Source organism: Grus americana, chromosome 3, assembly GCF_028858705.1.
Source record: "Grus americana isolate bGruAme1 chromosome 3, bGruAme1.mat, whole genome shotgun sequence".
NCBI lineage: Eukaryota > Metazoa > Chordata > Aves > Gruiformes > Gruidae > Grus > Grus americana.
This window is the reverse complement of record NC_072854.1, coordinates 58441823-58468935: the sequence shown is the minus strand read 5'-3', so window position 1 is coordinate 58468935 and position 27113 is coordinate 58441823. Positions and strand designations below refer to the sequence as shown.

The following is a 27113-nucleotide window of genomic DNA, read 5'->3' as shown; positions in this document are numbered from 1 at the left end:
TTCAGGTCCAGAGGTGACTGAATGGACTTTAAAAACTGTAGGAATGGTGGATTATGTTCTTGCAATTTACCTTGATACTCTGTAGTGACATGGCAAGGCTTAGAGACGCACAGTAATGCTGCTAAATACACAGAATTAAAAGGAAAACATCACAAAGTGTAGAAGAGTAAGAGAGAAATTTATTTTTAGTAAGAATATCAATAACTTCATTTACACAAACTAAGTTGACCATTAATATCTTCTTTATTTAAATAAATTCACATTTAAGCACAAAACCACGTAAAATAAGCTAGCAAACTGTCACAAGAAAATTGTACTAAAAATAACTCATTACATTGGCTTTCATGCTAAAAATCACACTAAAGAGGCATTTGATATAGATGTCCAAAGTTAACTTATGTCCAGTAGAACATTACGAAAGGACTTCCAACTTTGTAAAAACTATAACAAAAGCCACACAGGAAAAAAAATCACTTAGAGCCAAGTTTCCTCATGAGATTTTAAGCAGTCTGTAATGTCCAAGTCACTAACACCGATTTGAAGCTTTGGCTTATGCTCAAAAAAATGCATCCATTTGGAAAGTAGCCAGACTGTTTTCCATCTTGTTTACATTTTATTGATAAAGTTACGCTCATCTCAGTCCGGTGAACTGAGCAATGCAACGTGCAGACTGACACGTGCTCACTAGACAGCAAGATAGTGTCACAAGCATGCTGCTCTTTTCTTAGGAAAAAAAATGTTAAAAGGATGCAAGAAAACATGCTGAAGCATAGCTGACAGATGACTGGCTCTTGGTGATTAAGGAGATATAATGCGGTTGGTGGATTTATGTCCTGGAGCGACGCACGACAAAATTTGACACCAAAAGTGAAATACTTACTCATCCTGCCTATTTTAAGATAACAGGGTTGACGCTAGCAGCTCTGAAACATGGACTGAAGGCATGGGCTCGCTAACCTATGGCACATCTTAAGCCAATTGTTGGGTTTGTATTCTTACACTTAAGGCTGCCTCTTGACTGAGGTTCATAAATAAATCTTCCCTTATTTTTGAGGGGAAGATATGGAGGCAAAATTATTAGCGGTTCCCTCTGCACCACTTCCCTTTGTAATTAACTTACACTGTCAAGTCTTACCAAACCACAGAGAGCAAGCAACAGGAACTTTTTCAGCTACAATGATCATCTTAAATTAGCAGCTGTGATTCAGTTTCTATACAAATAACTGGGCATCTCTTCCTGTCTTCCTCAACCCCTCTGACTAATGGGTGGAGGGCAACGCCAGACTGTACCCGTAAAGGAGAAACAACTTTGTGACAAGAAGTGATTTAGTTCCATTAGGAAAGAGATCATGTACAGACACTCCTGAGCGAAGGGCACCTGGTATGGCTGGTAGACAGCTGGTACGTGGACTACTGCTGGCAGTAAAAATCTTTGCACAGCTCTAGGTCCATCTGTCTGATGTGGCACTGAGAGGGCAGTTGGAAACCAACAAATAGGAACAAGTAGTCTAAAAGAAATAAGAAACAGAGACTGGGAGGTTGTTGGAGGGAAGTTACATGACAATGAAAACTATTTTGGTCACTTAACATAGAATTTAGAGCATTTTAAGTCAATGGCTTGCATGTAGTTTCTATGGTGTACCAAGTACCTGACAATAAAATGGCCCATCTAAAATACGAATAGAGAGAGGAAAATGTTTCTCCAGCGCAAAGCCAGGGAGGCAATTTTCCAAAGCTTACAAAACCTTGTTGCGCAAGTTGGGTGGCAAGGGAGGTCTAAAAATCACTGGCTGGCCAAGTCTCTGAAGAGAGGCATGTGAGGCTCAGGAGGACCTGTAGTCTAACACTGAAGCTCTTCTTCACTCTCAGGGAGTCGGGTGCCAGCAAGAGAGCTCTGAGCGCTGGCATGGGCTGTAGAGCTGAGAACTTCTTCAAAACTGCCTCCCGTGTGGCTTGTCCCACCAACCTTGGTCTGAAACAAAGAGAACAGCAAGTTCCTCTGCTCATGCTGTAGCAAGTCCCATTTGCATTCCACCCCATCGCAATGGAGGGCTGGGAACTGTTCAAAGCAGGCAGAGAACATGTGGGGTTGGGTTTTTCTTCAAACAAAAGCTATAAAAAGAGCCAAATAAAGCAACCTCTTTCCTCCCCAAATTTCTAATCATCTAGGCTGCAATCATAAAACCTGCCAGTGGCATTTATCATATGCTTAAAGGAACCAGTCCCTAAGTAGTTCCCAGGCAGGATCCTAGATCCTACCAGTAAACTTAGTGTGGTTCTTCACATGAGTAGCTCACGCTGGTACTGGTGTTACTGGTTTTTTTCCAGTTCTATGCAGGCTGGATAAGTGATGAGTATTAAAATGAACTGGTTTATTTGCTGAGTACAGTGGCCCATCCGCCAGCAATGGTAACACAGCTACTCTCAAAATACACAAACTGCACTGGGATTTTGGACAGTAGAAGGAATATAGTAACCAAAAAACAAAACCAGCTGCTTGTCTCCCTTTAGGTACTTGTGGCTACCTAGATACTGATATATAAAACTGCCCATGGCATTTTCATGGAAGAGATATCAAATTAATGAAACATGACGGTGTGCTCACAGGTTGTCTACTTTCAAAATGCTTCAGTTTGCTGAATTTATAAATATAAGTATTAAAAATAAAATCCATTATGACTAAATCTCTGAACTGGAGTTTTCCTAACAGAGCTTTGTCTAAAGATGTGGAAATGGTCAAGACTCAGTGATGAAGAGACAAAGCTGTTTTGAACGGGTTGTCTTGGTAAGAGAACATTCTTTTGTGATTTGGCTTGCTGATAGGCCCACTCGAAGTTGATTCAAGCTTGAAAATAGGGCAAAACTTTTTACTCCATTCCAGAACTACAGCAGGACTTAGAGACAAGCTGGCATTTTTCCAGCATGTCAGCCACTGAATGCTTAGGAAGATTATTTTAATTAAATGAACTTCGTGTCCCAAGTTTCCAAATGGTTAACCCTATGTAATCCTTTGTTTCATCAGCTAGCACACGACCTTGCCTAGCTTGAAAGTTCAATAAAAGAACGTAGTAGTAGGTCTGATATTTGCTCTGACAGTTTGAGTCACTGTTCTTAAAAGTTCCCATCTCAAGAGGTAAAAATCTGTATCCATTCTAGTGGGTCGTGCTGACTTCCGGAAAGTATCAGTCTATCACTGACTTTTGCAAACAGCAATCCAAAATACATATATTGTTAAACGTTGGTAGGCCCAGAACTTGCAGTGAAAAGGCAGCCACTGCCTAGTAAAGCTACTATTAAGTTTTCATGGCAAAATTCATGACTTATTTGCCAATTAGAATTCTCAAAAGCACATTAATTCAGATCGATCAGAGTGATTGTGAAAGAAGACTATTCCTGCACTATTTCAAATGATTCAGATAAGGTGGATCTGAATTTGGACACCTCAAAATCAGAAACAATAATGCAGGTTCATTTTTTATTTGCTTTTCTGCCTACTCTTCCATCCAAAACTAAGAATGATGTAAGTCACTTTACTGAATGTCTCTGGCCAATCCTGCAGTGTTTACACAAACATTTAATTCATCAGTGTTCTGATTTTCAGAAAAGTTGAAGAGAATGAGGTACTCGGGTCCTGCTGAATTCCAGGGGAAGCTGAATACACTCTCCTAAGAAAGCTGCAACCCAAAGTCCAAACTCCATGAGCAAATAAAATCTAATTTGAAATTTGACTTCTAAATGTATGAAATCTGAACACCAGTTTTGGCTGACTACAGAACATTGTAGGACCACTGAAGATCTGTAGCTAATATGGCGGGTGGAAGATGATAAGACTACTGCTGTTTTTTCTTTTTCAGCAGCCTCTCTGGTAAGTTCTCCACTTTTTCAGACCACAACAGGACCCCAGAATTGAAGGGATAGCCTATGGTTTCTCCCCCTACCCCTTGGTCTTCCTAATCTTGCAAGCCTTGGAACAGAGGCAGGAAAAAGAAAGAACAGTGCTGAGGCATTCCCAGTTGTCCACAGCCTACACTGGTGGCACCCTAGGTCCGTGATTCCCAGCTTCCTCTCTCCATTTGCACAAAGAAATGAAAAAAATTAAAGCAAATACAGAAACTATTTCTGAAAATGTCAGTGGGTTTGCCAATAAAGATGGACACTGAAGGTTTCATGGAATGTGGAAGATGATTTTAGACTCAAGACTTTTTGCTTTGTCCTGCTTAATTAAATATTCCTTAAAGGATGATCTAAGAGCACTCTGAACACGATAGGCTAAGAGCTGGCATGACAAATAGTCTCTAGAACATCTTTGCTTAATCAGCAAAATAAGATCAGGCTCCTCAAGCAGATCACTGTGAGAAGAAACGGTCTTGAGAGCTGTGCAGTTTGAATTGACTTTTCTTCTTTCTGAATGACACACCGAGGTGACTGGAAACAGACACCTGTCTGTCCCTTGATGCAGAAAGGACATCACTCACATTTGTCCCTGACCCCTCAAAGCAAGGCAAAAGGCGTTAAGCTGTCCCTCTCACAGCTTGGCCTAAGTGGAGGAGGAATAGATTTGCAGAGTCTAAAGTAGTCTGGAAGCAAACTTGGGAGCCAGAAGTACTACTGAAAGCCCTGAGAGTAGGTTTAGTGACTAAATGGGTACAAAAAGTGCTGCACTTCTCCAACTGGTGAGTGGTGAAAAAAAAATAATAAATCTATTTGACACCTCAGCTGTTCCAATGAGCTGCATTCCCTTATCTAAATGGGTAGAAGGAACACAAAGGGATACGCTTGACTGTAACAGACAGGAATTCAGACCTTCCAAGCCAATGCACCCCACTGCATGAGTGACTTCTCCTACAGTGAGGTTGAGTACAAAAAGCATTTGCAGCTAAGGTGAAAAGAATGAATAGGAAAACGTATAGGGGCACAGAGCTGGGGCTCTGGAAGTCTGTGTTCCCTTCTAGCTCCTTGGGATGCTCCTAGTCTTCCCTGGGATGCTGCCTCCCACTTGTGAAATTGAGATGATGTTTCCCTCTCTGACACAGTGCAATGGAGATGACATTACCCTACACGATGATGACTTCAAGTTGTCAGAACAGCCTATCACTAAATAAATGTGAACACTCAAAATCTGACAATGATAGAGCAACTCTGCATTCTTTGGACATGCTTATTTAGAAACATAAAAATAGATCAAGCTCTCTGCTGCTTACTTTCCTTTCCTCAGACACTGACTGGAAAATTTTATGTGCTGTACGATTTCGCAGTGGCATGGAAAAGACAGATCTTCCCTGTGCACCTGCTGCTTCAGTGCTGGCTGTAATTTGCATTTTTGGTAAGGAGGAATGTCCTTCTGTCCCAAGCAGAAGGCCATTTTCTTGCCTTTTTAATGTTTTACAAGTTGTAACGCTCTTTGACATTAATCTAGTGTTTTCCCCCTAAAATGAGGGGTGATCAATTTGGCCCTTGTCCACTGACAGACTGTACTTGGAATGTGCTGGAATCTTTCTATCGCAGCAAAGTAAAATCCCATTTTATGAGCACACTTGACTATCTGATGAACAAGAACTGTTAGGAGACAAACCCTCTTGTACTCCCCTTGAACATGCCTTATCATGCAGCAAAGATTAGCTCACTGCAAATTTGCTGTGCTCTGTCCTGCTGAGTAAGAGCCTTAACAAGTGCTATTGGTGATAACCAGTAACTTTGCCATCAGGTCTTCCTGTCTCACAGCAAATATGTCAATACAGTTTTGAAATTTTAAGTCCAGACAAAACATGGAAATTTGAGAGGAAACACACCTGCACTAAAGAAAGAGGAGTTCAGTGCTAAGAGCCACACAGATAGTGTGAATCACCCCTGAGTTACACGACAGTGCCCACCAGCTGAACAAGGGGCACATGGGGAGGAGGACATCTCCAGCATTGAAAGGAGTGTCGGTCAGGGATGGAAGTTCACTCTGTGTCTGTCTGGCCGGGCATAGCACAAAGCTCATGAGGCCACACTGCTTTCAAAATCTGACTTTGCATCTGCACATGGCTCTGCCTTGCACAGCATAATCAGTCATGGTCACACCTTCTAAGATGTCTCTTCTTTCCATTTTAGTATGGCCATATTTTTTGGCATTTCTGAGACCACTTGTTTACTTTGGCAGAAAACAGAAGTGATTTCTCAGTAAAAAAGCAGAGAAAGACTATTTCTTTGCATATTGCCTTCGCTTTCCATAGTGCTCTCACAGTTCCATCAGATTCTTGACGGAACAGAAAATTCAGTCGGTCTCCTGCATAAATGATAGGGACAACTATGCTGTCACACTTGAACATGCCCAGCCATGTAACTCTGTTTCTAACCTTTACCTTAAGGCTTGTGACAGTGGTCTCAACCTTCTCCTCAAACGATTTGAAAGTTGGAGAATTCCTAGGAGAAAAAGTAAGTTGAAGAAAGGAAGAAGAGTCAGTTGCAAACATAATGAGGTAACTCCACAATTTGATCAGTTCTTAACCAGGCAACAATGCTAGGACAGAATGAAGGCTGGCTGGCAGCACAGAGCTATAGACTGATACAGTACAAACAGTCACTTGTGCTCTGCCAGTCAAATCTAATTACGGTAATCAGATGAGTATTTTTTAGCTACAAATTTGCAAAAGCAGAACCTGCCGAGTAATTGAAAGCAAACAGTGGCCTGCCTACCCTCTGCGACATTTATCACGTTTTCAGAAGAACAACCAGGGAACGCTGGCTGTAGTGCTGCATTACTCTGGTTTTATCCATTTGTGGTGGTGTTGTCAAGAAATTAACATTTGTTTTTCAGCTGATGAGCAAGTTCATAATCTACATAATTAAAAAGATGACAGTTTAATGTCCTGAGGCTAGGATGAAGGAGATTAGAACTCCATAGCAAGTGGGTCCCAAATGCCTTTGAGGCATCCTGAGCCCCCACTCCATGATTTTGTGACCACAGGTGTATCCTGCTGCTTTCAAAGACAACGACTTTAGGGAGACTGTGTTCCTAGGGTGCCCCTCTGACAAAGCTAAGCTTTTCTCTGCCTTTCGCACCCTGTAGAACAGAGCACAACACTGTTTCTGGGAAAACTGTGAGTTGAACATATCTTGTAAGAATAAAATAAAAGAAAAAGGCAACAGCTGTGATTTTCCTTCTTAAAGCAAATCACATATTTGGTTTGCTGGCTTGCCTGACAATCTTGTTCTTTCTTTCTCCAAAACTTGAAACATAGCTTCTCCTTCATTTTAAATGCATGCAATTTTTTCCATTTCTTCCTGCAAACAGAATATACTGACCGTAACTAATATCTGCCATGTAATATTATTAATATAATGCATATGCTGTTTTAAAGTGAGAGTGTGGATTCTCATAGAGATCTGTACTCAAATGCCCCTCAGTTCCTTAGATGGATGTCTCTTCTCCCCTTTTTGCAGCAGCTTCCCCACTGCTGATAGTCCCTGTCCCATGTAGGAAGACATGCTAGAAGCAGACAAGCTGGAGTAAGTCCAAAAGCTTGTCTCTTCCTCTCATAGTTTAGCTAGCACAAAGGACTTGGGCAAATCTACAGTAGGCAAAAGGGATCTTCTTCTGGTTCTTTGCTCCTTGCTTGACAACCGAGAGCTCAATTACAGCATACTTTGTGTTTCATTATTAGTGAAGACTGCAGCTCAGAAACTGTTGTCCAGCAAGGTTCCTCTTGTACCTTCTTTACCATAAGAGACAAAGAGGTGAGAGGATCTCTCTAAGCCCAGTGCAGTACAATGAAGCAGTTTAGTGTTTAGTTCTTCAGCTTTTTTTTTTTTTTTCACCCGTCTATTGTGGTATATCCAGAAAGAGATTCTAGAAACTACTACCACTGAAAGCATAGGGTACCTCCTAACAACATGGCCAACAGGATGCACTAAAGCCAGTACAGCCATTTGTTCCTACATGAAATAAAACGTAACAGTGATCTTTCTTTAACCATAACGGAGGATACCCTCACAGTGGAACAATGAGGCAGAACCACTTTACTCTGGCGGGTGCCCACGTCTTTGTGTCAGCCATGGGGAAAGGCAAACACGTTCAGGAGCCTGTGCTTCATTTCCCACAGCGATGAAGCCAGTGGCTGCTAAAACTTCAGTGTTCCAGTTCATCCTCTGTACATTCTGGGAACTTACCAGGACCATCATGATGGCCTTTATTTCTGCACATACATTTACATCATATCCCTCATCAGGCTAAGTTAAACTGACCCTAATTTAAGGAAAAGGCAAACAGAAGCTAGTTGGAAAAATAATGCAGATTTGGTTTCTATTAAATAGGTGACAAACTTTTCATAGGGCAAGAAGGGTCAAAAGGAGAGAGAAACTGAGTTTTATAACTTCTATTTGACTCACAGGTCACACAGGTGAACACTTGCCTTAAACTAACCACCTGCTGAAGGTGAATGAATTAGCATCCATCATATAGTTAGGAGTTTTGTTCTCCCTACATGCATGGCAGGGAGTGGGGATATTCATATATTTAGAGGCTGAGGGGGTAAAAAGAAAGCTGGATCCTAATTTTACTGAAAACACTTGGAGCTTTACTTGAACAGACATCAATATTTGGCTGCAGTCAAGTAAAGTGTCATTATAGCCATTAAAATATGAAAGCACTCATATAAAATCCCTCCATAGGAGCATGATCCAAAGCCTGCTGGAGTGGAAACCATCTCTGACGTTAATGGGCTTTGGATAATGTTCTAGAGACAGCAAAACAACTGAATTACAGATTCAGTAATACAAACCTGGTAACAATCAACTACCCAAATACATCTCAGAACTGCTTCATTTACTCAAAGGCTTGTACAAGAGATTAAAGAGTTAATACAATTAAAAAGAAAAAAACACAGATGGCCTGTCCTGCAGCCCTTATCTACATGAATAACCTTAATTGATTGAAGTGGGACTATTCATCCAACTAAAAACTGCAAGATCAGGATCAAAGCATACAAATCCCCCCTCATTACACTGTAGAACATCACCATAACAAAGAGAATATGGGTAGCATATTACCTCATTGCAGGCATGCTTATGGAATGGCGAATAGAGTAACTGTGGGATGAAAGCAAAAGATAAGGGGAAAAAAAAGCTGTAAAATCCAGTTTGCAACATGATTATAACATATAATTTTTATTTTTTAAACTTAGCTTTAAAAATATATATACATATTTTCAGTAGTGCTGGTACGCTTTCTCTCCTGATGGCAATATCCGTTTGAATGACGCAGGCCCCTGCTATCTGTAGAGACACGCAACATGTGACAGAGGAACAGAGAGCTACCTCTGTGTTCGGCAGCGACAGGCATTAAGCTCTGTGTTGGGCGCGTGCAGTACGCCTCAGGTTTGTGAGCATGAACAGAGCTGGTTCCTGGTTCAAGGCAGCACCTTTGTTGCACGTACAACGCCTATTTCTATAGGCTCCTGCACAACAGGCTGCCTAACCAAGAGGTTCCTTCAACCAGAGAGGCAGCTCCCTTGGCTGCAGCAGCTGCTCTCTCCATCTCTCTAGGATGTTTCACCTCCTCCTTCACACCTCAACATTACCAAGGGTAGAAAGCTGTTTTCCACAGCTCTTGTCCTGCTCTCCCTGCAACACTTCCCTCCTCAGACATCCCAGCAGCAAGAGTATCATCAGAAGGTTGGCAAGCGGAGGATGGAGCCTCTGGATCACTCAAAGATCCCCAAATCATCACTAACCGCTTGACTTATGTTAGCCACATTCTCCCACCTGAGCCACCAAAGCCAACTCTGCTATCATAGCATCACCTGTTCCCTGCTGCTGGGAAGCCTGTTCTGAATATGAATCTTTATTTGAAGTGTAAGAACTGTCCACAAGTACATTTAGAGCTGAACATTGTAAGTAAATTGTGCACTGCAAGAGTATGTATTGTTTCAAAAATTCCTGTGTGGCTACTTTCAGTGGCGACTGACAGCTGCAGCTTGGTCTGATTGAGAACAGTGAGAGCTTCACTTTACTTAGACCAACATTTGGCTGCAATCAGGCAAAGCATGATTACAGCATTAAAAAATGAAAGCTCTCATGTAAACAGCACATGTGTTTGTTCTAAGCGATACAAATTCAGAGCAGCACTGTGTCCATATACACACAAAAGATTTTTTTTCCAGATTAAAAATTCAGAAATGGGGGGTGGGGGGAGAGCTATTTGGCAGGCAGGTGGGACAGAGAGATCTTATGCAAACTGTTTGCTGTTGTGTATATTTGAAGGCTTCTGCTAAGCTCAGATAGACAAGAACTGACAGCAGACAATGAAAATGTTTCATGTTCAGTTTTTTACATCATTTTTAAGACTTATGAAAGATTAGCCCAAACATTTCACAAGTACAGCAAATCTTTAACAATCCTAGTTAAATTAAACAAGCCTGCGTGCCATTTTAGTCTTGTAACACATGACAAATAGGCAAAAAATAAGAATTTGGAAGTATTTCAGCATAGGCTGCTCCTCTTCTAATAGCAAAACTTTCCAAATATGAAAGTCTAAGTAAGAAGATTACATTGTGCCAAATTAAATTTGCACAGCTGAGAGAAGGCATGTGACAGACAATCTGAATGCTAAGTGCACATTTCACTGAGTTCATCTTTTAATTTATTTAAGGAGGTAAGGATGCAAATTATAGGAACAGTGACAACATCTTCTTTTACTATAAGCCTAAAATATTTAGCTTTTTTTAAAGACACACTTGTTTCATGGTGATCAGTGCAGAGACAGAGAACAGAGATCCTTCCTGACAAAGGTTGCTAAACATTTTAGTTTCATGTCAGAGTGAGGTAGGAAGGTCAATCTATGGCCCCTTTTGAAGTTTTCTCAATGAAGTAAGAGTCCATATTAGGGTCACTTAGCTGAACAGAAAAATTGTTCTTGACCTGTCCTGTGTACTGGTGATGCTACGAGGCCAAAGGGACCGCAGGGGGGTCAGGGCTGTCCAGCCTCTCTGCTGGGTGAACTGATGTAAAGCCAGATTGCTTATAGAATCTTTGAGCACACATAAAATTGTTTTGTAATTCATCATATACTGAAGTGCTTTACACATCAATAAATTCAAGCTCTAAATATAAAGAACCCCTTTAATCATGTTAAGAACTTGGGCTACTATTGGAAATTTCCCCAGGACTCAAGACTTTTAAACACCATCATGACTTCATGACTAATATACTTTTGGTTTATTGAAGAGGAGGTAATTAAATACTTTATACAATCTTTATAAAACTCTGCCGGCTGAACAGAATTTTTACTGAGCATTTGTTGTTTATGTTCCAATCTCTGACAGAAAAGAGATGGTTGAGAGAATGGGATTACGTATAAATAGGTTTTCCCAAGAGGAACGTCTTTTGAATGCGTTCGTTATTTGAATTTGAGACTAATCTACTGAAGAGCAAGGCAAACACACTGTCGCCACTTAGTCCAATCCTTTCCTCATTATACTCACCATGCTGTAAAAATAAGGCATTACAGTTTAAGTAGCATATGTTTCTATCATATATAGCGATGCTGAAAGGAAAGAGGTTACTGCATTACATTCCATAAAACAAATCCTGTCAAATACAGAAGCAGTATTCAAGGAGAGTAATGTGTCTTACCCAATTGAATGCGATCTGTGGTGGATGCACAAGGAAAGAAAAGCAAGAGTTAAAAGTATTATGAAAATGTAACAAAAATATACATATATATCTGTAGCATGTCAAACTGCCTGCGGAGAAAAAGAAAATCATTTGCATTCAAATCTTGATCCTGGAATTCACACTAGACTGTGGATCAGTTCAGATTCCTTCAAAGCAAAAATTTTCATACACTCCTTCACTATGCAGTCACCTATTCCATGTGCAACAAAGAACGGCAGTTTTGTCTGCTAAACTTTGTATTCTCTTCATTAGATCAGATTTAAACAATGCTAACTGGTTTTCCTCCCAAAATCCTACCTTAATCTCATCAAAGAGAAAGTATAGGTGAAATGGAATTGTACATCAGCAGCAAATGTCTTTTTTTTTTCCCCGTCTGGATTCCCTATCATCTCTCAGTTGAGAAGGGTATGGAAAAAATAAGGGGCTTTAATTCCTAAAATGACATTTTCTAAAATACTTCCTCCTTGTTGAAAACAGTACTTGAAACACTTTGACACTGTTTTCCAGCTCACAAGAAACTTAATTAAGGCAGCACAACTGGGAGATGCACACTGATATACAATATTCAAAGGATGTCATTAAGGTTCCGAAGTCGAGAAATGATGAGGCAGACAGCCACTCCTTCATCTCTGTGTGTTATTGATGTAGTCTTTAATTACAGACCACTTCAAGGGAACACCTGCCTCATGCAGTGAGCCAGATAGACGGTGCACACTTAATGAACATGTCTTCAATGCTTATTTTTCACATCCTTTTTCAATGTGTGGTGTGATGCATTATTTACTGCACAATATTCATACCTTGCTCTGAAGAAAAGCATTGATTTCTTCAGGGTTATATACAGGGCTCATAATCATGTATATTGGTGCTTCTCAAACATTCATGGATTTATCTTCACAACACATTTCTGCTTAGACCCGCATAAGTAATACTGTTGCCATAGGTAGCCTCCTGTTAATACTTGCTGACTCCCCGTAACAGCCACTCCCTTCTCCATGCTAATACAGATATTTGGACAGCCATATGATAAGGAAATCTGTGTTACTGCACAGCTCTAAAAAACAGCACAAATGAAGGGACGAGCATCAGTAGAAATGAGAGAAAACAACTGCTTCACCCATCAGCAAAAGAAATGCTTATGAAATTATATTCTGAAGCAAGACAATATTACTGTTTCCTTTACAGGGGCTATCAGAGACACAGAGGTTTAAGAGTGGTAGTTTTGAGTAGAACAACCACAGTATTTCAAGGAATTCAGCTCCCAACAAGTTCAGTAACTGTTTTAAGTGCCCAGAACATTCCTAGATCACGGAAATCCTGGAAATGCACATCCCTGCCTGTCTCTTTCCACATGTGCCTTCCAACTCCTGGCAGGAATGAGGCATTATATTACCTTCATTCATCTTTAGAGCTGGCTCATCCCAGGCACTGAATTTGAAAGGGGTCTGTGTGATGATGTAATTAAAGAAAATGTATGAGACAGTTGAATGAAGGATGTATAAGCAGTATAACTGCTGACATCCTAATTTGCATGCACGCCTTTGTTAGCTTAATCTTCAAATGCATTTACTTGTGTCGTAGTAATGTATGTGGTAGTATGCATGTAGTAATGCAGTGTATGGAGTTTCCTTTTTTTATTTTTACTTTTTAAAGCAAACAAAAAAAAATCAGAAAGTCTCCTACTTGGCATCACAACTTATTACTGCAAAGGGCATCACCAGGGCTGAAACTCTTAGATCCACAAAGATGGTTGCAGGGCAGTCCAGCAGCATTGCATGAAAGATCCAAAGTTTACCAGAATGCAAAGGAGCAAGGGACAAAGACCCTCAAAACTCCATATCACATCTGTGCACTACATGGCAAGAGCCATGTTGAAATGTCAGAGTGTAACCTCTATTTCTGAGAGATCTGAGCCTACGCTACTGCCCTATGACTTGGGACTCCCCTCTTCCCCTTTGCCTTCCTTTTCCATGTCAGAAAACATTAAAGGAGGCAATATGAGCTGGGGGTGGAGGGCCAAAAAAAAATCCTGACGGCATATCACTAATCACAATAGCTATTCATGAAGACTATATTATCTTAACTATATTACTAGTGCCTGATTTGTATCCCAAAGCAAATGTATGTGTATACTGGTTTTATATGCATTTCTCATATTTCTAGTAACATGATAATATTAAATAGAATGCATTGCAACTGTAAAGAGACCTTCCAAGCACTAATAATTAATACAGAATTTAGAAGATGTAAGATGCTAATGATTATTCATGCACAAGATGAGTTAGAGAGTTGCAACACTGGGAAGCTGGGGTGAAGATGAAAGAGAAGCACAGCAGCTGCATCTAAAAGCACTTTGTCCCAAAAGGGTGGCTTCTCTGTTCTTTGGGACACATGGAATTTTGTCATTTTTCTTTCTTTCTCGTAGATTTCATCTTCTTGAATTCTAGCACAGCAAAATAGCACATATGGGGGAGTCTATCTGGCCTGTTTCTGATCTATGACATTTTAGTAAATATTTTTAGAGATAATCCAGAGTGAAATATCTTTCAGGTTATTAATTGAGACCCTGCATCTTCAGAACAGAAACATATGTGTTTCATGTTGTGCTCTGTACAGTTGACATAGCAGGCAACCTGGAAAACAGAATTTTGTTTCACAAAGGCGGCAGTCTTCGATATTTAGAGTCAGGCTGACTACAAACACTTTCAAAATCACCATCGCCACAGGCAGGGGGTAAAAGGCCAAACATACCAGACTGCTGAACATACTGGGAATTATGATGATCATCTGGATTGTAGAAATCAGTTTCAAGTGTCTGTTCTGAATGAATGCAGAACAGGGATTTGCATCTAGATGCCATTGGTGACTATCAGCCTTAATGCCTAACCAAGAGAATTAAGCTAGAGTCTGATGTGTGTTTAAATCAGCATTATGGGAGGGGGGCAGTGATAATCCATATACTAGATCACTGAAAGAAAATTATTTTGATTAGCAAAAAAGCAAGCAAACAATAAAGAACGCATGCCTCCTTACAGCTTACTCCCCCAAACACAGCTGGGACTGGAGTGGGAAAGGGGAAGATTTTTAAAACCAGGTTATTTAAATTACAATGTTTACAGCGTGACCCCGCACAGAACTGCACCTGCCTGAGGTGAGCCAAGATCTTAGGCCAGCTTTGCTGCTGAGGGAAGCATACCGACCATTACTCCAGATTCAGGATGTTCAGCAGATGCAGAAAGCCCAAGTCATGCCATGCTTTATGTAACTACGGGCTGCTGGCTATACTGCTTGCTGCTTCATCATCAAGTGTCAAGAAAACTCTCCTAATTGAGAACTTAACTCAAAACAGTAAGTGTCCACAAAAAATGACAGTGCTGGTATATTCCGTTCCTATTTTCCTGAAAAATTCCCAACCAGGTTCAAGGCAATAATTTAAAAGAAAGCTACTAGAAACAACTTCTTGATTAATCAAAGTGCTTATGGAGTTAGCCTCTGCTTTGAGCCCTTGGCTAAAGGGCTAATGGGATAAATACCACCCATCTGCTTCCCAAGCACTAGTCAGAAGCATAATCGCCATGGAGGTGGGGGTTGATACTGAGGTAAGACAAAGGAATTTGGTAACAGTGACTGATAAAGGGAAATATTAAAGGAAAAACATGCTGTATTACAGTGAAGACACTTCTGCCTTTGCAGTTATCTCACACCCTATGCAAATCACAAGCAACAGGACCTGAGAAGTACTGAATTGTTAAGAGTTCCCGATATGATCAAGAGGCAGTGTTCAAGGTATTCGCACACCAACTCTTTGATCACTGCTGTAGGCTCTAAAGCATGGAAGCAGCAACAGGACCTGTTGCTGAGCAGTAAGCTTGTCTTTTTTACAGGAGGAAGCGTTAGGGAAGAACAGAAAATGAAACAGAGGATATGTTGGTGCCACATGCAGCACACGCATCTCATGCATTTCTCAAAAATACAGAATACAACGATAAATGCAGGGAAGGCAGTAAGAATAAACAAAGGCAGGAAAAAGGCTTGTGAAAGCAACTCATGCAGCCGGAACCTCAGCCTGGAAAAGAGGGAATTGAACTGAATATGATAAAACCACAGGAAATCATGAGTGACATGAAGGACAGTAGAAGGACAGTAGAAGGACCAGAGGACACTCACTGGTTCTCATAATAGAAGAGCCAGAAGGCATCAAAGGAAAGACCAGGGAGACTCAGAATAGGGAATGAATGAATGAACAAATAAACCACACGCTTATTTACCACATAACTATCTGTTCATCTGGAGAGACATGAGGTGCTATGAATGTCAAAAGCTCATAGATGTTAAAATAAATAAAAAAAAAAGATAAATTCATGAAGAAAAACCCTTCAAAGACTTTTAAATGAAAGCTCAAACCTCTGTTTTAGAAAGTTGTCAGCTCTCAGATTGCTGAATGCTAAAAAAAATGTACTAGGAAAACGTAACTACATGCCTCCTTATTTTGCATCCTTTTATAGGCATATACTACCTATGGATGTTTAACTGTATCGAGTCAAACAATTCTTAGTTTATGTTCATACCCTGGTTGCAAGTCACTCACTAGATTTCCATTTTAAACTGCAATGTGGAAAAAGACACTGTAAAGCAGATCATAGAGCGATGAAATTTTTCCTTTTTAGTTTCACCTAGAAAAACAGTAGTACTTCTGTGTATGGTTTATTAAGCTGTACATGAAAGGTAGGTATAAAGGAGGCACTCTAAAAATAAAAAAGTGGGAAAAAAAAGTTTTAGTTGCCAAGAACTATGCTTCAGCCATTTGCAGTAAAAATACAAAAAAAGTATTTCAAATACTGTAAAATGGATTCACACAGATCTTAGGACATGGTTACCTCATACATTACTAAATGACCAAAAAAATGAGTACATACCAATATCTCTAATAAATGAGACCCTACTTCTGCAGTTCAAACAATATATTGTAGAGTTACCCATGTCCATTTATTTCATCACAAAAAATCAGCTCCCTAAAACACCTGAGAAGAAGTTCTGTAATCCTGCTACCAAATTAAAAACTGAAGTGCTGGTTTACAGTGTACAATTTCTTCATTAATGCTCTCATTCTGAGGAACTTTAAGATCCACACTTTTAAAGATACATCAACATATAAAGCCTGACATTTAAGTTGCATTTAAGTGACAGTTCTTCTCCAGGCCTCAATTCCTGTTACTTTCATCATATCTTTTTTCATACATACAACTGCAGAACAAAACTTTGCCTTTGTACATCTTGAAAAAGCTGATAAAAAATAGCCTGAAATATTTTTTTGATTTATCTTTCCACAACCAGCTCCAAGGCAGGCTTGTTTTCTTTAGATGACGTTGGTCTACAGAATCCATATATGAATAAAATTCAGTTAATAAAGATCTAACAGCAATTTTTTGTTCCATTTTACTTGTAGATTTCCTTGAGCTTGCAAAGATATTCCAAAAGGATTTCAAATTGCACTTATTTTTTTTTAAACCAAGACTCAAATAAGAATTATATCTTCATTCATTGTTATCCCTTCTTTTTGGTTGAAACCATGAATGTTATAAAAATACTCTGACTACAAACTACTTGAACCTTTAAAACACTAATGCAGAAGGAAAAGAAGAGCTGACAGATGACTTATACTTTTTGTTCTCAAAATAAGACCAGAGAAGCAGCAGATTCCTATACCTCATATCTCCGAACTTCTTGCTGATAGCAGTTCCTACATTGCTGATAGCTGCTGTTGCTTTTTGTCCTGCATGGCTCAGGGTCTCATGTGTTTTCTTGTAACTGGAAACAAAAAATAGAACAGAAATAGTGATAAGTATTAAAAAAGAGAGGCTAGAATCGCCTGCAATTAATTCCCTTTTCCTTTATTTCTACATCTTAAAGTCCCATCCACAGAAAGGTTAAGAAGCGTAGTAACTGTAGCACAAAACAAATTGCAAAGATGCCCACATCTGCACAGTTTCCTAAGTGCAGTATAATCCTAATGCGAGCAAAACACTCTCCAGGGCAATCCTTCACTGCGTCTCTCCCCCTTGCAGATAATATCCCCTGGGTGGGTCAGTACAAGCTGTTTAAAAGTAGAATGCAGTGATTTGTTGAATACTGTCTGATACAAATTCTGATTACAGAAAATAATATATATATATCTCAAATGAGAATTCTTGCAGCAGACACTGACTTGGTAGCAAAATCTGCTGGCTAACGCACAGAAAACAATCAGGATGTACACAACCCTGCTCTTCCATGCATATACATATTAGGTACATTTAACAGATACACTTTAAAATGATTTGTTGAAATTTCAAATTTCAAATTGATCAAATCTGTTTCTACATGCTACAATTTCACTTTTTAAAAATTTCTTTAAGGGAAGGAGGTTTTGGGGGAGAGAGAGAGAAAGATGAAAAAAATCTAGACGGTGAATGCATATTCTTAATTTGACTGAATCCTTTTAGAAGTCATTCATTTTACATATAGCATATACATTCAAACACAGAATCATCTTAATTTACTGATCTAGAATATATACTCTGACCCACATAGATCCTTCAGTATAGTTAAGGTGCATTCTCAAAGAAATCAATAAGCTTCTCTGCACAGATGCTTTTTTGCTGAGTAAACTAACTCTGAGCATGTCAGAGGCTTCCTTCCAAGTAAATTATCTGATACTCCCAGTGACGCAGACAAGCTCAGAATTAGAAGTACTGACCTAGTAACAAAAGGAGAGCACATTGTAATCAGTGTTGTATCCTGTGGTGTGCATTGGCAGACAAGAACTGAAAAAATGATCGTGAAAAATTCAGAAATACAATTCCACTGGTTCTAATTTTCCTTTGAAGAAAATCTGTAAGATTGCAAATATGTACCAAAATACACTAGAGGTTAATAAAAAAATCCCACTGCCTAATTCCTGAAATAAAGTATTTTTTTCTCACTTTTAGGTATATGAAAGCAATGTAACTTTGTGAAGGCATGAGGGGAAATAAGAGAAGATGAACATTTGCAATATGGCACATCACCCTTTATGTCGTGCCCTTTTAGCCCTAGCAGTTACCTATTGCTGAAAGTCCTCTGTTGAGGACTGTGTGTTACAAACCGCAGCTTACAAGGCAGATGCCATGTAATGCTCTATTCTTTCAGACAATCTTCTATCAACAATTAATTTTCCCCAACACAAATGTTTTGATTTTATATTCTTAAACTACAAAATATCTTACAGACTACTGACCTAACAAGTTCTAAAGCTGCCAAGTGAAATGGCTGCTTCTATGAAGGTGCTTGTCTCTATTTTCACTGACTAGCAAGGCAGTCTACAGGGAGTAACCTAAGACTAGGGTACCAAATCTCTAGAAACCTTGAGTTAGATAAGCTGAATCAATCACATGCGCAATGTGGAATGACAACAAGGGCTAAAACATTGCAACAGTGACAGAAGGAGCACAAATTATAATTAGAAACGAAGGAGCACTGGTTATGCCTGTTTTATTTATTCAGGTGGAGTACAGAGGAGACCATAAAGATTGTTTTCACTGGGACTCCTTTCTCCTCAGCCAGTCTGTCCCCGGACATAGCAAGACTGCAATGTTCTTATTTCACGGAGGCCTCATTCTCTATCTTATCTAGTTTAATAGCTCTGTCATTCTCTTGCTGTCAATGGACATACTCTTATGTAGAGTTGGATGAGACCCTAAAATAGACATTAATAATGCTTCAGTCAAACTATGAGTATGTAGCTTTTTTGATAAGTGTTGCCTATGAAAAAAAATTAAAATCAAATATTCTAATGCCTCTGGCATACAAGTCTTTAGAAATTTTCCTAAGAGAGAAGCTTCCTAAACCACTCAGAATGTGTGGAATTTTGTTGATTACAAAACTAAGGCCAAGTCTTGACTTCCAGGTCTAAAAGATCCTTGGTAGCAGAACCTATTTATGTACAGGTTGCCTGTACATAGTAAAATACTTTGCAGATACCCTTCTGAACTGAATTTTTGAACAAGACACCTTGGAGTTAATTTTATTCACAGGCATGTTTAGTTTTATGACAAAACATCTCCACATCTCTTACCTTTCTGCTGCAGGTTCTTCACACTGTCTAAAACTGTTAGGAGAATAGTCCCAAATGCCCCATACAGCAGACAGACTCTAATTTAATTGAGAAACACTGGAGTCGCCTATGTAGTTCTGAACATTACATCGGTCAGAACACACCTTCTGGGAATTGGCTGAAATAACACTGATTTCAGCATTCCAGCTAATACTGTGTTTTCTCTGTAAAACCCATAAACCCAACATCCTCCCCAGTATTTCCACTGGCAAGGAAGACATGGAGACTAAACTTATATTCCTAATACTTTTGCCATTACATAACAGGGTAAATCCAGCTAAGACCATTACACAACTGGTCTTTATTCAGCACCAACTTCAGCAAAAATAACCTTTGACAAGAACCCCTCCTCCCTTCGGCAATGCTGCAGACCACCTTTAAGGAACAACAAAATAACAAAAGTAAAAATGCAGTGCAACATGCAATACCTGTCAGGAGAGACAAGAAAAAGTAATTTGCATCTTAGTAGAGCTCACTGACAGTTAGCTTAAAAATCAAGCCCCCTCCATCTCTGCCCCTCCACCATTAGGCGCATCACTGTGCCTTCTTCATAAATAAATTATCTTTCCACAGAGCACATTGCCTTAGTTAGTTATGCTCTGTGTTGATAGAGAGCACAGTATTTTGGCTCACATGTTTTTATCATCATAGTTATGTCATATTCACAGCATTCATTTGATACCTTGCCAAACACTCTGGTAACAATGATCTCTTCAACGTAGTTCTTTCTGACCTCAGGGAATCTTCTCAGTTGTATGTAGCATTAATAATCTGAGCCAGCAGTTTTCATATCCTTGTGTAACACACACCAGTTTGCAGTTTTGTTTTAACACACTGAACAGCTTACATAATTTTCAGAAACCTTTAAGAGCAGAAATAAAGTCGGATATTCCAGGTAAGACCTACTAACATTTATTCACTGGGAGAAGTGCTGTACGTATGGCTTAAGTCCTCCTAACACCACCAACTGCTCCGGCATGCTAAGCCATCTAATATACCTGTACACTCTCATCCTTTGAGCAGCCATTGCTGGCAACCATTAGGCAAGTACTGACCACGCAGCTCATCAGGACAGGGGACAGCATCTCAGGAGTCAGCCAGCCATCGGCTGAAATAAGGTTGGAGACCCTGAACCTTAAGGCAGAAAGGCTCCAGCAGAAACAAACTCAGATAATTCAGGACACGCAAAGATTCAAGAAACACCACCTTCCAACTCAATCCACAGCGTGCGTTTTTACACAAATACATCTTTAGACACTATGCCTTTCTTACACTAATACAAGGTTACCAAAACCCCTCTGAGTTTAACAGCATTATGCTGGATGCCCAGTAGCATTAGTAGAAGTAGAAAAGGCCACTTGATTTATGCAGTTAGAGTAGGAATGCCTTCTCTGTTTTTGTGGCATCTAAACACACTCCGTGGCACAGAAGAGTTGCTGGTAGTGCCTAACAAGGGTCATAGTCCATGCTTTTCACTTAGCACTTAAGAGTAAATATTTATAATGTACTTCATAGACAAGAAGGTTTAAACAAATATGGTATGTGAACTGGTGTCACAACTGTAAACTTGTAAATAAAACTCACCTGTGTCATTGTGAACATTACCTTTTGATATGACATTAACCTAAGTATTTCATCCATCAACTTCCAATTACATTTGGTTTTCAAAAATAGGGGATTTCTTTAACAAAATCAATTATTTATAAAACTGATTATTAGAGGTTATTGTAAAATATGCTGATATTGCAGTTATATTCTGATAATATTGCCCAACACATTTAAAAGAAGCTTTAAAGATAACTCACATCTCCAGTACTGTAACATACTAATTAGGCAAAGTAGATTTGCAGCATATTTTGACTGCGTTTTCACCTGACAGCTTCATATACTGCATTTAGGTTGTACTATCATATGACAAGCCAGCCTGATTTTTACAGCCAGTGAAGCTAAATGAAAGATAGCATTTCATAAAACACCATGTGTGGAGGAAATAGTACTTCATATAGAGTATAGCTAGGCAGCAGGCATAGAGAGAGGCCCAAGAACTAGACGTTTAAATGACCAACATCATCTGCAGGATAAGAAAGGATAATCATACTGCATGCTATTTGATCTCAACTCAGTACAGAATTGCCTTTCACATGACAGAGTTAAATCTAACCTTCCTTCATAGGTGCAGTACATCGGCTGCTGACAGAATTAGGCTACAAATATAATATTCATATTTTGCATGGCAAGCTGCACATTTGACCTACTACAGTAAATTATACAGAATTCAAATTTAGCTTCTGTAAAATTAGTATATCTGCTAATTAGTACAACTTCATTCCGCATTGTGCCTTTCCATCAATGGTTGCTAGCAAAATTAATCCATTTGAGAACCCCTCTTCTGTGATAAAGCTTACATAAGATTCAACAAAATGCAAACAATTAACAACAAAACCATACAGTAGAGCAGAGCCTGGTAGCACAAGCCATACCCTATGGAGTTTGCTTCTTTTTAGTTTTCAAAACATTAGTCAGCTTAAGAATGACATTTCTGGAATCAATGTAAAGTATCTGGGTCTCTGAGAAAGTCTCTGTTATAAAACTATTTTTCTGTCAATTTTCTGTGAAAAACAGGGCTCAGCCTTCACTAAATTATGCTAATACTCAAGTGAAATAAATGCATATATGAATGGCAGATAACACGTACATAAAACATTCTCTAAGAGTATTCATATTGCCATTTTGCCCACAAATGAACTCTAAGGTGTTGTGGGGTTGTTTGTTGGTTTTTTTTAATAATGCTTACCTGAAATTCATTCCAACTTCAAAAATGAACAACAGCGGATGTACTTTTTTAGACATTCTTCCTGTTGCCAGGTATGTTAAGAATTAATTGAAACTGTGCTGGCACTTGAATGGGTACATATGCCTGAATCAGTCAAAGGAAGTATGCCCCAGGTAGTTCCTCTCCCACAGAGAGAGGAAGAGCAGAGCTGAGGGAACCAAACCTCTGCAGGTCGCAGGGGACCTGCCTGCAGCCAGAAATCTCTACGCAGCACACGGAAGATGACTGTTCCATAGGCTGGAGAGAAGCACAGGTCAGGAAAAGTGCCAAAGGTGACAAACATTCTGTGCTGTCCTGCAGTGTAGTCTTGAAAAGTTTTGGGAAAAAATTGGGATACAATTGTATGAAAGGCACTATTTGTGCAATGCAGCATAGAATAGGGGAAAACCAAGCAGCTGTGGTACAGTTAATCTCCAGGTAGAAAAGCCACAATATGTTGGTTTAAGCACAGATGAGCTTAAGACATTCCAGGCTGAAACTTCACAGTTCAACACACCTTAAAGTATGCCAATAACACTGTCTGTGGATTCTGTACTGTACATTAGATCAACTAAATTATGCAGATTAAACATATCCCAGCCTCCCTCTTCCTTTCTTCCCCTTCCTTTCTTCTTTCCCTTTCCCTTCCCTTTCTTCTTTCCCTTCCTCCATTTCCTTTTCCTTCTTCCCCTTCCCTTTTGCTTAATTTCTGGTTTTCTTTTTCCTTCCATTTCTCCCTTTCCTTTTCCTTTCCTTCCCTTTTCCCTGTCCCCTTTCCACTGGCCTTTTCCTGGATATTTTTTTTTTAATCCTAGCCATTTCAGAGATTCCAATTTCCACTCAAACCTCCCCTTCTCTCCCCTCCTTACAGTTAGATATACATACATACAGATAACCGTAATATATGTGTATATATTTTCTGGTGCCAAATGATAATTACAGTGGGTTTTTCCCTGTGAAACTAATACTAGGTTCTGGTGTAAACAAGTGGACATACATCTTTTAGAAAAGGATGAGAATAGACTAAGTTAACTTCTCAAAGTCCTTTCTCCACCCTTCCAAATTCAAGGCCAGACATGCATATGGAAAAGCAGCAAAAAAATTATCTTTGATGAAGGCTTGAACATTGCCTGATCTGACCCAAAGCATACAAAGTCAGTGGAAGTGGGAGGCTCCCTTTACTTCCATATAGCACAGGCTCACACACAGGTAATCGGCTTGTTAAAGCCAACATGCAATTTCTTCACTTACAAAACTGCTGCATTTACTTGCAAATTTAGAAAAGAAACTGGCAATAGGTGATTACACTCTGCAATGAACAGAAACACCCACATTTCTTTTACTACCACTCATAACAAGTATGCATGCGGGAACATGGTATACTGAATTCCTAAAAGTCACAGTAGGACTGTGGTTGTCCACAAATTATATCTGACTTCCTAAGAAAATTCTGAACCTTTGAAACGCATTACTATATATTTAAAGTTACAATAATGAAGACTGCAGGTACAGTAGATTGTAAGTCTAAAACACATGCAGCGCAACTATTACTTTTTATTTTCTCATCAGCTGGCAGAAATTTGAACTACAAAACGTTAAGTTCCCACTATTTGTGGAAACCCATGCTATTGTCCTCAGGTTCCCTATCAGCAGAACTAAGCTTGGTGGTAGTCAACGAGGAGATCTTTATTCTGTCTCTGGAGGGAAAGGCCAAGCCTATGTTGAATGCACTTGTCCCACATCTCAGGTAAGTATTACATGTAAGAGCAGAGCAATATTGAAACCTTCCTAAAAAGGCTTCAAAAGACAGCCACCACCTGGGAAAGCCCCAGACACTGTCTAGGAGACATGCTGTTCAGACCTAGCACTTAGAGTTCTCTTGATTCTGGCCTCTAATTCACAAGATTTTTCCCTTTCTACAACAAGTTACGATTTTTGTCTGTGAGGATAAAAAACGAAAAGTCATTTTAAAAACTTAGTTTTGTGAGATTCCCATCCTAGATGGCAGTCTTGCATGGGTCCACTTTCCATCACATCAAAGGCTTCCCAATCCCCTGGCTGGAATCACTAAGTATATTGGCTTTGAAACATTTCACTTAATTTCACTACTACGGCCATCAAGGAGAGAATGGGTTTTCTTTAAGTTTTTAGCTAGTCTAATAATTCATTGGCCATGGCAGAACTGCTGCTTGCAGTGGTCTGAACATCTGGAATATTGGTCTTTTGAGGGAAGGTTAACAGCAAAACCGACCATTTTCATCTTCCTAGAAGCTCTCTCTGTAGTTATATTACTATTCCATCCATGGGTTGAAACGGTATCCATTTAAAACAGAGGAGGCTTATGCCTTCTAACAGTTTCAAGAAAGAATGACAGAGGAGCTTCTGGGAACTATTAGGCTGGAGTGAGGTTAATGGTGGGTAATTTTACAGATACAACTACTCCTTAGAAACTCAGTAGTACCGAAATATCTCCTGAGAGGGCAAGACTGTAATGTCCTACTGTTTTTTTGGGTTTTTTTTTCAGAGAAGCACAGAAGAGCACCAAATAAAAAGCTGAGGGACAAAGCTGAACATGGTTACAACATATATGCTTAGCAAAGGCCAAGGTATCTTGTGGATCTATGTTCTTAGTACTTCATGTGAGGGACTGGTGAGGAGGATAAATTAACCCTTGTAACCTTCCCCATATATAACGTAATGCAATTCTGTAACTGCATTGAAGAATACTATTACTTGGGACCTTGACTGTCTGAAAAAAATGGGGTAACAGGAGTCTCAGGAAGTTCAACAAGGGGAAATGCAGAGCCCTGCAGTTTGGGATTAATAACGCCATGCACCAGTAGAGGCTGAGGATCAACCAGCTGGTTGCAGCCTTGCAGAAAAAGACCTAGGGTCCTGGTAGACAACAAGTTGAACATGAGCCAGCAATGTGCGCTCACAGCAAAGGTGGCTAACAGCATCCTGGGCTGCATTAGGAACAGTGATTACAGGTCGAGGGAGGTGACTGCCCCTCTACTCAGCCCTGGTTATGGCCACACCTGGAGTGCTGGGTCTTGTTCTGCGCTCCCCAGTACGAGGCAGACACGGACATACTGGAGCAAGTCCAGCGAAGGGCAATAAAGATATCTAAGTGATCAGAGCATCTCTCATATGAGGAAAAACTGAGAACACTGGGAGTGGTCAGCCTCGAGAAGAGAAGGCTCATGGGAGGATCTCATCAATGTGTATAAATAACCTGATGAAAGGGAGCAGAGAAGATAAAGGCAAACTCTTCTCAGTGGTATCCAGTGAGAGTGCAAGAGGCAATGGGCACAAATTGAATGCAAGAAATATTTAAACAAAAGAAATGGGTTTTTCACAGTAAGGATAATTGAACACTGAAATGGGTTGCCCAGAGAGGCTGTAGAGTGTCCATCTTTGGAGGTATTCAAAACCCGACTGGACATAGTCCTGAGTGCCCTGCTTTAGCTGACCCTGCTCTGAAAGGAGAAGCTGGACTAGACAGTCTCCTGACATTGCTGTCAACCTCAACTATTCTGTGATTCTGTATAAAACTAGGTCAATCTTTATAGAAGCTATCTTCTTACCTTAATGCACTATGCAGTGAAAATCTGAAGTATGGAAGGCTAGACAGAACTGTGGGAACTTTACTGAAGTAAACCACCAAACAGCTTTAAGTAAACATACTGCATTCAGGTTACATAAAACCTTTCCTTTGTAGCAAAATGTTAACTAGAAAAGCTCAATTATGGTCTTTGTAAATATCCCTGTAAAGACATTTTTAATGATTTCTTAAGCTAAAATAAATAACCTCAAAATCCGTCAACATTACCCTGCTTCTAGCATCTAAAGGAATTATCTATGTTTAAAATATAAATAAAAAACCTGCATTGCTCGAAGCTATCTGAATATCCACCCACCTCTATTCACTGGAAACTTGATCTTTAAAAAGGTGTGTGAGGGAAGTCATTCCAGTTGAATGCCTTACCACCATGAAAGCAAATTAAACTAGAGGCAATCATTTGCTCTCTAGTTACTAATATCCTCTATAGTAGAACCCTCTGCCTTCCCTAGCCCAGAAATTATACTAAAAATCAGTGCACTGAAGAGTAGCAGAGGAAATGAAGAAGGAACTTGGAAAATGCATTATGATTCTGGTCATCATAGCAAGTGAATGACTTCCAGGTGTATTTCATATAAGGCTGAAAAATGCAAACTACATTTACAGGTTTTCTTTAGAGAAAAATAAAGCTGAATAAAAAAGCTAATTTGATACAAAAAAAAGCTGCAAATTACTGTTGCAAATGTAGCGTCTTACTAGAAGTAGTTAGAATTGCTTTTGCAGACCTTAAAGCATGAATTAATGACAAGGAAACAGACTGTACAGAACTGTATGCTGAGCCTGACATACTCTTCAGTCTATGGAGGACATCAGCCCATTGAACTTTCCTCAGTAAGAAAACAATGGCTTTTTTTTTTCTTTTTAATCACAGCAATCCTTTAATGACAATTTCT

General features: G+C 39.5%; 1 protein-coding gene across 2 annotated transcripts in view; it reads right to left on the bottom strand.

Annotated features, from left to right (window-relative positions):
* Positions 1-238: 238 nt before the first annotated feature.
* TPD52L1 (TPD52 like 1) overlaps positions 239-27113 on the bottom strand; it is a 61049-nt gene continuing 34174 nt past the window's right edge. The window contains exons 4-8 of one of the 2 annotated variants that reach the window (XM_054821184.1): positions 17362-17463; positions 11614-11628; positions 9031-9069; positions 6345-6405; positions 247-1972 (exon numbers count right to left, since the gene is read on the bottom strand). In XM_054821184.1, the coding sequence (XP_054677159.1) occupies positions 1841-1972; positions 6345-6405; positions 9031-9069; positions 11614-11628; positions 17362-17463 (349 nt within the window). In that variant the 3' untranslated portion in view covers positions 247-1840. Of the gene's footprint in view, positions 1973-6344; positions 6406-9030; positions 9070-11613; positions 11629-17361; positions 17464-27113 lie in introns of both variants that reach the window. The other variant, XM_054821186.1, reaches the window with a different exon arrangement.